This window comes from Oryctolagus cuniculus, chromosome 12, assembly GCF_964237555.1.
Source record: "Oryctolagus cuniculus chromosome 12, mOryCun1.1, whole genome shotgun sequence".
Taxonomy (NCBI): Eukaryota; Metazoa; Chordata; class Mammalia; order Lagomorpha; family Leporidae; genus Oryctolagus; species Oryctolagus cuniculus.
The window spans coordinates 75,348,764-75,365,128 of record NC_091443.1 but is presented as its reverse complement, the minus strand read 5'-3'; the positions used below and the strand labels follow the sequence as shown (position 1 = coordinate 75,365,128).

Genomic DNA, 16,365 nt, shown 5'->3' with positions numbered 1-16,365 from the left:
TTAGCACATGGGCTTTGGAGGCATTGAGTTTTCAAACCACAGCACTGAAGTTAGAGCAACTCTCTACCTTCTAATATTGTTTGTGTTCTCTTTTTAGAGAATGCCAGACATGTAAACTGAAGCCCATTTAACCAAAGACAAGGGAGAATTTTTGCAGCAGTACTATAGCAACCAGACCTTCTTGTACAGCAATTAGAAATTTAGGTATTCAGGGATTTGGATATCTTGAGGATATATAATTAAGAGCATTTTCAGCCCCATTGGTGCTCCAAGTATATGAAACTCTGAAGAGTATAACAGGGTACCCTCAACTATGTACTCCCCTAAACTATCTGATCTCCACTGGGAATGACATTCACTCTTAATTTTAGTGGTCTCAGAAATATAGCATTAAAATTCTTTGGAATATTGAGTTGCCAGCAGGATCACTACAGAATAGATCAATGTCAATTCCTTGACATTTCAATTTCATCAAGCATCAGATTCCATCTTCTCCATTTTTCTTCAATCTAGTTAATGAATCACCTATCTCTTTATTTTCAGCCTGTTATCTTGGGCAATCCGAGCCATTAATTTTCAGTTTATCTTTTACTTAGGATGAGGAAAAATGTTCACCCTTTTTACTTGTAGAACTCACTTTTATTTATAGGTGGCATGTTACCATCGTTGCAAAAGGCTGGCACATAAATGTCATCATTTTATTATCTTCTACTTTTGGATTTCTGCAAGTCTCATCCTGTTCCTGTATTTCTGACTCTGTGTAGGGGCCAGCATCTAGTTAATGGCTTACAGTTTTGTTAACTCTGCTTTCTGCTCTTTGCTTTGTTTCAAATGGGTTAAATCTCTGAACTAAGTTTTATTCTCATATATTAATCTAAGAAGAGCTGTCTTATGTTAACACAGGAGGCTTTTACATTTATTTATTTATTTGAGACACAGAGAAGGAGAGACAGATTGATTTCCCCTAATAACCACAATCACCCAGAACTTGGCTGAGCTGAAGCTGGGCGCTGGAAACTCGATCCAGGTCTCTCGTGTGAGTGGCACGAATCCAACCACTTGATCAATATCCATTGCTTCCCAATGTCTGTAGTAGCAGGAAACTGAAGGCAAGAGCCAGAGGTGGGCATCAAAGCCAGGCACTCTGATATGAGATGTAGGAATCTTAATCAGTGTGTTAACTACAAAGCCAAATGCCTGCTCCAATATATGAGTTTTAATGCTTCCTTACCAATATATTTGGAAAACTACATATATTTAAAACAAAGGTCAGCAAATATAACTCACAGCTTCTGAAATACAGAACTTGATGGACATTAGGACCCAAGAAGTTTTAGTGTTCCATAGCACCATCCAGGCAAGATTCAGGTCATTATGTATTATGAAATTTCTAATGCTAGTACATGTCTGGCACCCAGTAGGTAGTCAGTGCACAGGCTGATCAAATAATTAACATGCAATGAATTAATATTGTATTTAAATTTTTTCATTTATGATCTGAAAGTAATATAAAATTTTTAGATAGTTTCAAGTCTCAAGATGTAGCTATTTCTTAAAAAGACTGAGAGAGCCTTAAACACAAAAAAATTCCAATAGTTGTACAAAGTTTACAGAAAAAAATGGACCATCATGTCCATCATTTGGGACTGGCAGCCCCTCCAGCAACCTAACTGCATCACTTAAGAGCACTTCCCATTCTTTCAGAATGCTTACTCCTTTCTCTGTTGCCCACCACTAACTAGCAAGGCCTCTGTGTCTGCCCCAGCTGCTACTAATTCTGCAGGTAGTTTCTGAGGAATACATATATAGACAAGATTTTATCCACAAACTCTAGAGCAAAATCTTTTTTACCTTCAGAATATCTGATTAGGTGCTAACAGGTTTTTCAAACACAATATATCTAAAACTAAATACTTAACACTGCTGTTTTCACTTCTATACCCATCCCTTAGTGGCCAATCTGATCTTGCTCTGTACTTTTATGTAGAAAATATTATTCTGAAAGGTGGTGGTGGTGGGGTTGAGAATAGGAAGTTGCCCTCTGTTTTTGTCATCACCATCCGAGTTTACTCAGTTCCACCTACTTAAACTCTAAGTCTATGTTTTCTATTCCATCCTACTAGCATTGTTTTATTTCAGATTTTCATAATTGTGGTGGAATGAGAAGGCCATGCCAAGATGGCTGCTGGCAAGCGAGCTTCAGTTACTCAGGAATGGCTTCGAAACCCACCTGGCAACAGAGCCTGCCTGGCAACAGGCTGTGATTGGATGGCTTCGGATACTGCCTGGCAACAGGGTGTGATTGGTTAGGGCATAAACTGCCCCTTGACCGGATTGGCTGCCTTGGCTATTTAAGCTGCTGTACCAACTGAGGCAGCACCACTGGAAAAGCTACTTTGCTTCCACCTTCTCTACCATCCTCTTCCTGTGTCTATCATTTGCTCTGATGTTGAAGCCATCTTTCTAAAACAATCTAAGAATCTATTAAAACCTTTTTTTTTGGACAGGCAGAGTTAGACAGTGAGAGAGAGACAGAGAGAAAGGTCTTCCTTCCGTTAGTTCACCCCCAAGTGGCCACTATAGCCGGCGCGCTGTGCCAATCCAAAGCCAGGAGCCAGGTGCTTCCTCCTAGTCTCCCATGTGGGTGCAGGGCCCAAGGACTTGGGCCATCCTCCAGTGCCTTCCTGGGCCACAGAAGAGAACTAGACTGGAAGAGGAGCAACTGGGACAGAACCGGTGCCCCAACCAGGACTAGAACCCAGGGTGCCAGCGCCGCAGGCAGAGGATTAGCCTAGTGAGCTGCGGTGCCAGCCAAGAATCTATTAAAATATTAAAGTTTTGGGTTATTTATAAAATAAAATCCAAAGTCACTACTATGGATGTATTGATTGGCTAGTGCTGTAATAATACTTCATAACAAGCCATTCCAAAACTTAGTGCCTTACAACAATTCTAATGGCTCTTTGGGTCAATTATGGTGGTTCTGCTATTCCAAGTTAGATTGCTCTGTGAGTCAGCTCTGCTTTACTACACGTGTCTCTCATCCTTCTGAGACCAGCAGATTAGCTATTGTTGATATCTGCTTTTCAAATCAAATGGTCAGAAATCCTTCCTCCCTTCTTCTGTTCCTTCTTCTTTTCCTCCCTTCCTTCTTTTGTTTACCATGAGAACTACTGTAGGATTCTCATTAGATGCAATGAATTGATATATTTTGATGACAATATTTAAGGGATCAGTAACTGATTTTTTTTTTTTTTTTTTTTTTTTTTTTTTTTGGACAGGCAGAGTGGATAGTGCGAGAGAGTGACAGAGAGAAAGATCTTCCTTGTCCATTGGTTCATCCCCCAGTGGCTGCTGCGGCTGGTGTGCTGTGGCCGGCGCACCGTGCTGATCCAAGGCCAGGAGCCAGGTGCTTCCTCCTGGTCTCCCATGTGGGTGCAGGGCCCAAGCACTTGGGCCATCCTCCACTGCACTCCTGGGCCACAGCAGAGAGCTGGACTGGAAGAGGGGCAACCGGGACAGAATCTGGCGCCCCGACTGGGACAGAATCCGGCGCCCTGACCGGGACTAGAACCCAGGGTGCCGGCGCCGCAGGTGGAGGATTAGCCTAGTAAGCCATGGCGCCAGCCAAGTAACTTGATTTTAATAGACTTGATAGCCTATGCACTCATGGAGAGTCTTGCTGTTTAGTGAAGACTCCCTATGGCTGTTCCTGAACACAGCCCACACTGGGTTAAGGTTATGTGGTCCTCTTACAGGCATGAAGAGAAAAATAACTCCTATGAAAAGCCTGCTGAATTGAGTTGGTGTTTCTAGAAGGGCAATTCACCTACTATAGGATGTGCCCTCAGCACTTTGTAGTGCATTCAAGTCTCATTAAGGCTGCATTGAGCCCTGGATAGGATAAAGGCAAGCAGCAAGTTTCCTTAGTTCAAAATCTGCACTGCAAAACAGCATCTCTTAGTTAAGAAATGGCTGATTTTCAAATGCCTTTTGTGATGTTGGGTGAAGCCACTAACTTATTTAGCAATATCAACTAGTAGAAATACTTTGAGTTGCATATGTAACTTTAAATTTTCTAGTAGCCACACTAAAAAATTTAAAAATAAACCTGATATATCTTAAATTTTATCACTTAAATATGTAGTCAATATTTTAAAGGTTTTTAAAAAAGATTTATTTATTTATTTGAGAGGCAGAGTTAGAGACGGAGAGAAGGAAAGATAGAGAGAGGTATTCCATCCACTGGTTCATTCCCTGAATGACCGCAATGGCAAGACCTGGGCCAATCCAAAGCCAGGGGCCATGAGTTCTTCTGGGTCTCTCATGCAAGTGCAAGGACCCCAGCACATGGGCCTTCTTCCACTGCTTTCCCAGGCCATAGTAGAGAGCTAGATAGGAAGTGGACATTTAGGAAGTGAATCAGCAGATAGAAGATTCATATTCTCATTCTCTCTTTCTCTTTCCAATTTCTAGATCAATCATTTTTTTTTTCCAAGAAAGACCTTATGTCTTGGCTCAGACACCTCCAGAAGCTCAGCAAGCCTTCAAATTAATTAAAGATTCCTGTGGCTTGAAGTTTAGAGACCTTTGTGTTTGTTAGTACTATAGTTACTTCTGCAGGCAGGAACCAGAAAGAATCATTTTTTACTTCCTTGCACCTGTGGTTGTAAAGGTTAGATGCATAGGAGCCTCACAAAAGGCCAAAGAAGCCAACCAATTTCGGGGAACTTCAAAGGCTGTTTAGAGAAGCCAATAGGTTAGGAATGACTCCATGAGCTTCCTGTCTTAGAAATGATCTGCAGTGAATATAAGTAAATAGAGAAAAATTATATAGGGGAAAGATGGTTTATGGGCCCAGCATCAATATACAGCAGGTTAAGCTGCCACCTGCGACACTGGCATACCATATAAGGGCTGGTTTTAGTCCCAGCTACTCCACTTTACAATCTAACTCCCTGTTAATGTGCCTAGGAAAGCAGCAGAAGATGGCCCTGCTACCCTCTCCAGGATGGAGTTCCAGGCTTTTGGCTTTGGCCTGGCCCAGTCCCAGCTGTTGCAGCCATTTGTGCAGTGAACTAGCAGGTGGAAGACATCTCTCTCTCTCTCTCTCTCTTTCTCTCTTTCTCTCTCGGTGTGTGTGTATTCATGTCATGTTGTTTTGACAAGAACTGTAAGTACATTGTCTGGGCGCAGACGGTGTGGTCCAAGAGGTTAAACTGCCACTTGGGATGCCTGCATCCTATATTAGAGTGCCTCATTCAGAGCCTGCCTACTGTGTTTCAGATGCAGCATCCTACCAATGCACATGGGAGGCAGCAGGTGAGGGATTAAGTATTTGGGTACCTGCCACCCATGAAGGAGATCCAGATGGCATTCCTGCTTCTGGCTTCAATCTGGCCCAGCTCTTGTTGAAGCAGTTATTTGGGGAGTGTAGCAGCAGATGAGAGAGATGTATTTGACTCATTCTTTCTCTCTCTGCCTTTCTCTTTCTTCTTCCTTTTTTTTTTTTTGGATTTATTTATTTATTTATTTTGAAAGGCAGAATTATGGGGCAGGGGAAGATACAGGGAAAAACAGAGGTCTTCCACCCACTGGTTCACTCCCCAAATGGCTGCAATGGCTTGGGCTGAGCCAGGCCAAAGCCAGGAGCCTGGAATTCCATTCTGTTCTCCCATGTGGGTGCAGGGGCCTAAGTACTTGAGCCATCTCCAGCTACTTTCCCAGATGCATTAGCAGGGAGCTGAATTGGAAGTGGAGCAACTGGGACTTGAACAGGTGCTTATATGAAAAGCAGGCGGTGGCAGCAGCTTAACCTGCTGCACCACAACGCTGGCCCCTTGCTCTACCTTTAAATAAATAAAAATTATATTTTTAAGTACAGTTTGATTTTTTTAACTTACTATATGTCAGAGTAGATTTATCTATATATTTTAATTAGTTATATATATAAATTTATTTCTACAATACTTTATGATGGAAAAGATTTACTGATTGGCATAATTTACATTTTCTTTTTTAATGATTCATTTATTTATTTGAAAGTCAGAGAGAGAGAGACAGAGAGTAAGAGGGAGAATCTTTCACCCACTGATTTATTTTCCAAATGCTGTTAATAGCCAGAGCTGGGCCAAGCTGAAGCCAAAGGCCAGGAACTCCATCTGGGACTCCCATATGGGTTGCAGGAACCCAAGTATTCAGCCATCATCTGCTGCATGCTAAGTGCACTGGTAAGGAGCTGAATCCAAAGCAGAGAGGCTGGGCCTCAAATTGGCACTCTGATGTGGCATGCAGGTATACCAAGCTGTGGCTTCACCTACGCAGCCACAATGCCTGCCCTTAAAACATTGATTTTCATTTGATGACCCTCAACCACTTATTCATGATCATTCTTAAGCTTGGGTCATAGTTATAATTCTGTGTCACTCGAGAGATTTTCTTAACACTTTCAAGTGAGTACTGTAACTTTTATAGGATTAAAAGCCTCCATGTTTTTAGTGGCCACAAGAACTCCAATCTCTTTTTCATCTAAAGGCCAACTTTTCTGACTCTCCTACGTCTTGAAATCTATCCTTCTCTATAGGGATGTTCTTTTTTGGATTTGAGGTCTACCCTAATCCAGCATGACCTCATCTTAACCTGATGACTTCACCAAAGATCCTATTTACAAATAAGGTCAAATAAGGATGTCACATAGCTTTTGTGGGCAGCACAATTCAATCTTCAACAGGTTCCTGCTATTATGACATAATCACTAAAGTATAATAAAAATGTATCTTTTATAAATGAAGTTTCTGCAACCCACCAGTTTCCCAGCTCCCTAGCTTCTTCTCACTAGGAAGAAAATGCTAGCCAGTAATGGATACAGTCAATAGACATGTACAAGCCAAGTTTATTAACACAAAGGCTAACATTTGTTGGGCTCCCACATCATGGCCTTTGCTAGGTGCTAGGGAGCAAGAAGAAAAAGGTACCAGTCCCTGCTCTCATGGAGCTCATTCTGTAGGCTGCGGTGGTTTCATTCCCTTGGTCATAGTAACAGCCTTGTATTGATAAAGTTAGCAAACCAGTTATCCTCTCAATGTTACATACATATATATACACACACATACATATATAGAGAGACAACCTCCATTATATACAGTTTTTTGTATTATACTGCTCATTTCACAAAAGATTTGCAAAATTTGAGGGGATGACTCTTGAAGATTAACTTTTTGAAGTTAATTATTCATGATTTCAGAACAGCTGTCCTGACTTCCTTGCTTCACTCACCCTACCCCTCACCAAGTATAAACCAGACGTATTTGCTCTGCTTGGGTTCCCCAAGGTATGAATATTTATCCCCAGCACAAAGAGTCAGTTGCCATTTCAGAGCCTTATTTCCAGCTACTCTGAACATGTTTTATATTTCAGGATTGTTTTAGGAATAGAAAGAAAACAGCAACAAAAGAAAAAGTGAAAACTCAAAGTAGAAAGGAAAGATTATTTACTGTCAAAGTGTAAACGTCTCATTTTTTTGTAAGAGAAACTAAGGTTATAGAACATCACTTGACTGCTGCGATCCAAGTGTAAGATCCATGAGTGTAGTGACCTTCTCTGGTTGCAGTGACCTTTGTGTTCTCAGAGACTATTGGGAGGGTACTGGTACTTTAAAATGTTTGGAAAGTGGAATTAAGAGATGTTTATTGTGGTGCAAAAATTTGAAGTCCATGCTTTTTTCCCATAATTTACATCTCCACAAATGTTTTGAACACTGCTCATATGCCAAATAAACTTATCTTTTAATTCCATTTTATACAAACTTTTTGAGTAGTAGACAGAGAGTGAGTGAGTGAGAAGGGGCAGGGGGAGAGAGAGAGATGGAGAGAATACTTCCATCCAATGGTTCATTCCCCAATTGCCTAAAAGGGCTGGAACAGAATTGAAATCTCCCACAAGGGTGACAGGAATCCAATTACTTGAGCCAACAACTCTACCTTCCAGAGTCTACAATGGTAGGAAGCTAGAGCCAGGAGCTGGAGCTGGGCATCAAACTCAGGTACTTCCATACGATTTGTGGGCATCTTAACCTCTGCTCCTCACATGTGTGCCTACCAGAGTGAGTGGTTATTAAATGTGTGTCCTATGAGTGAAACAATAATTTGAATAATGAATGAGTCAGAAATGTACTTCTTAATTCTCTATGAATACAAAATTTGGAAGATTTAAGATACCCGATAAAAATCTGTAGTCTAGCAAATGTTCAGACATCATCATTAATCTCTGCACTGTTAAACTTAATTATTTAAAAGAGAATAGTTTGTGCTCCAGATTATGCCATATTCTTGACTTCAGTTCTCAACATTTTTCTAACCTTCATATCTCTGGCAAATTAGAGGGAGAGGAGCTAACTCACAGATCTTGCTCTCTGTTCAGGCATTGAGACTTTTACAATAGCTGTTATCTGGCTGCAGCTCTTGTGCTAAATTTAGGATTTTAGATGATCTGTAGCTGTTCTTGCCTCCAAGTACCAAGGTTAATTGAGAAGAGACTGTAGAATAAGTACAACTTCTGTTCATTTTTTTAAAAAGTACATAATACAGTGTTCAATCATAGCAAAGTCATATCCATTGGGAACTAACCTTTATGGCCCAAAGATTAAAGGACTGTTGCCATTTTTCAGAATTTTCAAGATGCTAGAACAGTTTTGTGAAATGAAATATTACCCTCCTGAATGTTCTGACCTGTTCTAAGAGTTATAACGTGCACAACTGCAGTTATTGTTACTGTGTGTGCATATATATATGTGTGTATACATATATATATGAAATACTTTTTTCCTGATAGAAAGTTCATGGTTTTGATCTGAAGCAAAAAAAATTCAATTGCCAATCTTGGACCTTACAAAAACTTTTTTGATGTAAGAGTAATACACAGTCACTATAAAACTGTAGAAACAACAGTTCAAAGAACAAAGAAAAATCACTTTTAGACCTAGTACTTCCCTGTTGAGATTCTTGTATGCAAAATCATTTCTTAAAAAAACAAACTTTTTTTCTAATGAAAACATAGAGCCATGCAAATTTCGTACTTCTTGGTTCTGTTTGGGCTCACAGCCCCGTGTGCGTACTTTGTCTATACACTGAGTGGTTAATGGCTGTAGCCTTGTTAGGATTGCTTTAACTACAGCAGATTCTTGTCATGTGTTTGTGTTGCAGTGATGACACAACATCACAACACGAAATGTCATCATGTCACATTGTTAGAGCACAACAACACAATTACAGCTCCCTAACAATAACACGGTGTCAAAAGTGTCCTCTTGCCCATGAGTCAGGGTTTTAGAAGTTGTAAAAGTTATTTTTAGCGCAGCCAGTGCCGCGGAAGCGTGGCTTCCGAAGGCTACTAAAATCCCTAGTGATTTGGGAACCTCTGGGGTGAGGGGCGCTCGCTGTTCTTAAACTGGCCCCCTCCCGCGATACCACAGGATGCCCCGGTCCCACCGTGCGCTGCCATCCCCTGGGGGCTGGCTCACAGCTCCGCCAGCATCTAGGGTGGAGGAGGAGGAGACTATAATTATCCTCCACGTCTGGGGCAGGCCCTCGGATGACATCTCCCCAGTTACCCCGCGCTCTAATCCTGCAGCTCGGGTTCCGGGACTATAGGAGGCGAGCGCCCACGAGGCGTTCACCGCCTGTCGGGCCTCGAGGGCTCGGCCGGCTACACTCCCAGCGGCCTCTCCTGCGCCTTCCCGCCCGTCGGGGAAGCTGCGTGGAGTACCCGGCCCCGGACAGACCAAGTAGCGACCCGCGGCGCGCGGCGGCGTTGCCATAACAACTGGGCGCCAGCGCCGAGGAGGCCGCCGGAGAGGAAGTGACGAGCGGTGGGTTGGCTGTTGTTGGGACACGTGACCCGGGCAGTGTTTTGACAGGGCAAACAGCAGAGAAAGAACTGGGCGAGCGACAGGGACCGGGAGCCGGGGCGCCAGAGCTAGCGACAGCGGGCGGGCGAGGAGCTGGCAGAGCCGCGGGGCGGGCGGGCTAAGCCCGGGGGCCACGGGGCTCGGGTGCGAGTCGAGCAGGGCGAGGGGCTGAGCGCAGGGAGCGGAGCGAGGCGGCGGCGGAGGCGGGGGTGGATGGCCTCAGGGGCGCCGGGGAGCCGCGTCGGGCTGGTCGTCGTGCGCCCCCATGGTCCCCTAGCGCAGCCCCGGGGCCCGCCGCGCGCCGCCCTCAGCGCTCGCCAGCCCTGCGCCTGCCGGAGCCGCGAGTCTGAGGTGGGAGTGTGATGTGAGCCGCTGGGCGAGCGGTGGAGGGCAGTGCCAAGAGGAGGAGGGACTGGGACGCGTGAGGAGTGCGAGTTAGTCAGCAGAGGTCGACGGAGCGAGCCGAGGAGTGGGCCAGCCCGAGGGCGCCATGAAAACAACTCTCTGGCGGGGAGAGGGGCAGGCGCAGCGCTCGGTCGTGCGCGGCTGAAGGAAATCCGGGGGCTGCGGCGGGACGGAAGGGGGGCCGCGGCGGGCCGGCTGCGCGGAGCAGGGGCCGAGCGCTCCGCCGGGGAACGCCGTCCTCGGGGCCCGCCGAGCTCTGGGCGGTGGGAGGGGGCGACCCAGGACAGCCCGGCCGAGTTGGCTTGGATCTGGGGGCTGGGCGTGAGGCGATGACTCGGGTTTCTTCCTGACCCTCTCGTTGTGTAAACTTGGCCGCGGCTGCCGCAGGAAGGCTAGCCAGGGGGTAATTACACAGGTGAGGCCCGGAGGCCGGCGGGCGGAGCTCGGCGGAGGGGCGGGCGGGGGTGGGGTGGGGGCTGGAAGAGTTTCCTGCGAGCAGGCACCAGGTGGAAGAATTTCCCTGCCAGCCATTGCGGAGGTGCCACTGTTCCCACAGGCGTTTGCTACCAAGTGGTTAGTTAGCTTGTACTGCTCGAATCTTTTTTCTTCTTCTTGCCTGTACCTCCAGGTTATAAATAGCTCCTGCTTGGGTTCAGAGACGCTGTGTCAGAGAAGGACACATTGGCCAGGAGAGCACTGGGGCGGGGAAAAGGGGTGCTCGGGGCCGGGAGGAGATGGGGGAGGCGGTGCCGAGGGAGTTTGGCTTTTTTCAGACCTGCCCTGGTGCTGTCACCGCAGTTAGTGCCAGGAAGAGGCCTAACGTACCAGGAGTTGGTTTTGTCTTTGTTTTTGTTTTTGCAAGGCCCTGGTGTTCTAGCAGCACCAGATTAATTATATTTTCATTTCTTTCAGCATTTTAAAAACGAAGCAGAAGCCGTTGAGTCAGCAGCGGCGAGCCTGTTGAAAGAACCCACACGTGTATTTCACACCTCTCTGCTTGGAAACTGGATGTGAAAATGAAGCCAGACCGAGGTAAATGATTTATTTAAATCGAGTTTTTTTTTCTTTTGTTTCTCTTTTCTTTTGCCCCCTCTGTGCCTCATTTTAGAAGTGTTAAACCAATTCTGCCGCAGGATCAACTATTTTTGTGTCAGATGGGATCATCTGTTTTCTGTGACAGATTCCAGCTGGTGAGGTAGAAAAGGGCATATGGAAGAGAGGGTTAGGGTTTGGAGGAGAGGACACGTTCTTCAAAAATGCTTATAAAACAGTAGTTTCAAGAGAATCTGGTGTATTTAAAAACGAATTTGTCAAGAGCAGTGTGTGTGTCTGTTGCCACCATACTTGATGTCATTTCAGGTTTACACTAAGTCGTTTTTTTAGCTAAGGTCATTGTAGGTTCAGCTTTGAAGAAGGGGGCTAGTTTTTTAAATTTGAGAGTTTGAAGATGATAAATTGAAAAGAAAACTTAAGATCGGGTGGACAACTATTGTTGTATTACATAACTGCTTTCTTTAGCTGACTTTTGTGCTTTAAGCAAACTGCAATAGTTTGCAAACTACTCCAGCTTCCCATATCACTGCAAGTGTGTGGACAGGAAGGGGTACTGAAACTGCTAATGGTAAGTACATGTGGCTTACCTTTCGAAACCTGTGTTTGCAGCATTTACGAGAATAACCTATACACTGTGCTTTTCAAGGACTTCAAAGGACTAGTTTGTCAGTCTTCTCAATTATGGCAAGGATCAGTTTTAGAAGATCTTCATTTAGTATGGGTTAGTGCTGAGGGCTTTTCAAGTCCCATATGGGCTTGATTCCAGGGTACATTGTGAAGAGGGGATTATTGTATGAGGCCTGAGTCCATTCTAAATCTGAGATGGTAAAATTGGAAATATTAATTTTTCCCATGAATCAGAGGCTTGTTCTTTAAAAAAGATATGTATTAAACTAGTTGTTCTGTCATCTTTTCTGAAAATGATTAGAAATAGCAAATTTTCTAGTACAAATATGTCTTTGGTTATAGTGTATATTAAAACACAAAAGAGAGAAGTTGGAGAAAGCTATACAAAGTATTTTAAGTGTTTGGCTGTTACCTCAAATCAGGCAACAGCTATGTATGTATGAGGTATTAACAAGTGTATTGCTATTGAGCAGGTTGCTGTGCACAATGCTAAGTTTAGATTTTTAGATTACATCAGTGACTTTGGAAAAATAGCACCAAGGTCAGTAATTGCATTTCAAAATAAACAAGCAAATAAAATCAAAGTCACTATTTGTTTTGGATTGTTGTTAAATGTTGCTTTAAAGTCACAAGCAATTTTAAAAATACTGTTTACACACTGTCTTTTAGTCAAAACACAATAAAATGTTTAGTTATATACTAATACAGATTACCAAGGAAAATAAAAACACTTATCAAGATTTCCAAAGAAGTGAGTTTTTTTCTTTTTTGCTTTTAAAATTATAATTTTGTTTAGCATTCTTGAGTAAAAATCATGGGATTGCAAGTTTAGTATTGTGATCATATTCCGTAATAACATGAGCCAGTATGCTCATGTACCCAAAGTAATATCTTTTACTTAGCAAACTAGTGCAGAAATACTGAAACAAGCTTTTTGCAAATACACTTATTATGTGCAGGATATATGTATATGTATGACTACATACCAAGAATGTTTTTAATTGTAAGCCTGATATATGGAGATTTTTCAAAAATATTAATGCTTCCCCTCCCCATCATGTTTAAAAAAGAGAATGTACAGGGGCCGGCGCCGTGGCTCGCTAGGCTAATCCTCCACCTGCGGTGCTGGCACCTGGGGTTCTAGTCCCGGTTGGGGTGCTGGATTCTGTCCCGGTGATCCTCTTCCAGTCCAGCTCTCTGCTGTGGCCTGGGAAGGCAGTGGAGGATGGCCCAAGTGCTTGGGCCCTGCACCTGCATGGGAGACCAGGAGGAAGCACCTGGCTCCTGGCTTCGGATCAGCGCAGCGCACCAGCTGTAGCAACCATTTGAGGGGTGAACCAATGGAAGGAAGACCTTTATCTCTGTCTCTGTCTCTCTCTCTCTCTATATATATATAAAAGAAAAGAAAAAAGAAAAAGGAAAAAGAATGTACAGAGACAATATAATTTAACATTTAGTTCATGATAAAGGGACATTTTATGAGTTTCAGTTTTGTACTGTCATAATCTAGAAATACCCTAAAGACATATTTAAGTTCATGAGTTTTTTTTTGTTTGTTTGCCTCTAGCTTAAATCACTCTAGGCTACTTTTTTTTAATGTGTCTGATTTTTTTGTTGTTGCTGTTCCCTTGCTGTCAGCAGTCTTTAATGTGCTTATTCTTGCCTCCATTTAATTTTCTTGCTTTTAGTCTCTTCCTTAGAGAACAAGATAACGTTAAGGTTTTTTTTTATAAAGTGAGAGTCAATAAGAGAACCTCTCAGATATTCAGAATCTGAGTAAAGTGTGGATTTTCATATGGAGACTAAGTGTTTCATTAGTGGAATTCAGTTGTATTTCAGAGTTTTAAAGTTTCTAGATAAGCTCTTGGGGCCTTTTATTCTACATGATTAGGTATGGTAGTTGATTGGCTAATAGAGGAAGTTCAAGTGGGGCATTAAAAAATTTAAAATTTTTTTACCTATCTTTTGAAACAGAATCAAAGACTTTTCTGTGGGTGAGATGGAGTCTGTGTTTTTAGAGTTGGATGTGGTCTATCTTATGTAAACCATAGCATTAATGCACACTTAAGATTTCTAGTTTTGATTTCTTTCAAGTATGACTTCAGAGTAATCTGAGGGTGGAATCCTACATTTTTAATAATTTTAAAATAAGTTTTTGACTTTCCACACAACTTTATAGCTGTCTATGTGTGCATAATCCAGTAGGAATTTCTTTTAGAGAAAGAGACAATGTATGTTTGTGAAAATTATGCTTATAAGAATATTTTTTCCAAAATATTCATTTCCACAGAGATAGTTTTTTTTGCACTATAGTTCATAGAAAACACCCTATTAGTCACTGATGTTCAGTATCAGCAGTGTCTGTCATTTCGGTTTTTTTTTTGGAGGGTATGCACTGGTCAGTCCTGCTAGCTAATGTGGTGAAGGTCATTTAGGAGAGTTTCTATTTTACTTAGAGATAGTTGTCATTATATAGCACAGTGGCTGTATTTTAACAATATTCAACAGTATTATAGCATATTTTCAGATAAAGAATTTTGTAAAAAATTTAATTACTTATGTAACATTACCTGTGTTGTTGCCAAAGATGAGTCTTTGATGTTGTCATCAGTACAGGCTTTGAAATCAGACCTATCTGTGTATACATGTTCCTTTACTTACTTGCTATGTAATCTTTTTTCACATTACTTAATCTCCAAGAGTCTCAGTTTACTTATCTGTAAAATGGAAATTTCAACTTGTCATAGTTGTTAGAAATAATGACAGTGGCACCTAGTGGGTATTAAATAACTCTTGGTAAATAAAATATTACAGATGTTTATTCGTTGGACAGTTGCAAAATATACTGTGCAGAGGTAAGGAAATAATCATCGTACACTAATCTAACACTGTTTTGTTCTGTTTTGCATTTGTAGTGTTCAACCTGCCAAGGCTCAAGCAGATTTAATAGGCTTTTAATATATAGTTATCTGAGAAAATAAAAAGCTGCAAAAGGATACTTGATACCTATGTATAATCTATTTCTTTATACTGTCATTTGCTATTGCAATTAAAGTTTAATTTATGTGGGGAATGATGTGGGTGGATGAAGTTTACTGGGAATAGATTTTTAAATGGTATTAACTACTTGGGAGAGCGGGGCCACTGAAGAGGTTAAACAATGTTATTCCACCTTGGACTGAAGGATGTACAAGTTTGGACCTAGTCCTGTATATAATATGTCATATCTATATCTATATGTTTCAAGATAAACCTAAAATATGGTTTTTGTGCAGATATAATTAAAACATTTTACATTGTGTTAAAAATGTATTACTAATTTTGTTTATTTTAAAATGATACCTGAATTTATCAAAATTTTATGAAAGATTAAGACTTAATACATGGTGTTTCAATTCATATTTAAGCATATTGTAGACCATTTGTGATTATTAAGTCGAAATTGCAAAATCTGCTTCACAAACAAAATAGCAAACAATTTTATTTGAGGTTAAAATTGAGGGTTGTTATCTTAGGACCACCCCTCCCCAACCTTTGATTATGTTACAAATTTTGGCCTTAGCCTTAGTATTGTAGTGATTTAAAAACTTAACCAATAGCAGAATAAAATCCTGTTAACGTCGAACAGTTCTTCCCTGGGTAGCTTAAATAGGACAAAAGAATTGATAAGGACTAGAAAAAAGTAGCAAGAGAATCAGGTGCATTCCTTACTTGCTAAGAATAGTTCATTGTCAGCCAGAGTAAATCAAACAATAGAAATGACAGATGTTGGGGCAAAGGAAATGAAATGTTGACCAGATTAAATAGAACAATCTTGTGCTAAACTCTAAGGTAGAGGTGGTAGTGATAGTGTTAATAGCAACAGCTAACTGTAGTGCACACTGTGCATCAAACCATGTTCCAAGTACTTTATGTCAGGTAATCAAAATGACTGAAGGTATATGCTGTCATCATCTCCATTTTATAGATAAGTAAAACTAGGTCACAGAATTGTGATAACTTACCCAAGGTTTCATGGCTAATATAGAGGCAAAGCCATCTGAAATGAGCTCAAGTATATGCTCTTAACCCCCTGACTGGTAGTAGCAAGTTATGTTCAAGTATGGTAAGCTACTATGATGAAGTATTTTAAAGATATGCTTGAGAAAAAACAGGTACTTGGTGAGCACTGCGGTATATTGGTTTTTTTTTGCCTCAGCTTCCCCCCCCCTTTTTTTTTAAGATTTATTTATTTGAAAGAGATAAAGAGAGGTCTTCCATCCACTAGTTCACTCCCTAAATGGCCACAATGGCTGGAGCTGAGCCAATCTGAACCCAGGAGCTTCTTCTGGGTCTCCAGGGACTTGGATCATCTTCTGCTGCTTTCCCAGGCACAT

At 41.9% G+C, this 16,365-nt stretch overlaps 1 protein-coding gene across 12 annotated transcripts in view; it reads left to right on the top strand.

The window, feature by feature from the left end:
* Nucleotides 1-16,365, top strand: part of ATOSA (atos homolog A) — a 144,914-nt gene that overhangs the window by 16,581 nt on the left and 111,968 nt on the right. For 4 of the 12 annotated variants that reach the window (XR_011380910.1, XR_001794986.3, XM_002717720.5 and 1 more), the window contains exons 1-2: nt 10,746-10,882; nt 11,222-11,341. Coding sequence is in view for 9 of the 12 variants with exons in the window: in XM_002717720.5 (XP_002717766.3) it covers nt 11,326-11,341 (16 nt within the window). In the remaining 3 variants the exon portion in view is untranslated. Of the gene's footprint in view, nt 1-9,586; nt 9,866-10,117; nt 10,256-10,312; nt 10,725-10,745; nt 10,883-11,221; nt 11,342-16,365 lie in introns of those variants that run through there. The other 8 variants (XR_011380911.1, XM_051822366.2, XM_070054208.1 and 5 more) reach the window with 6 other exon arrangements.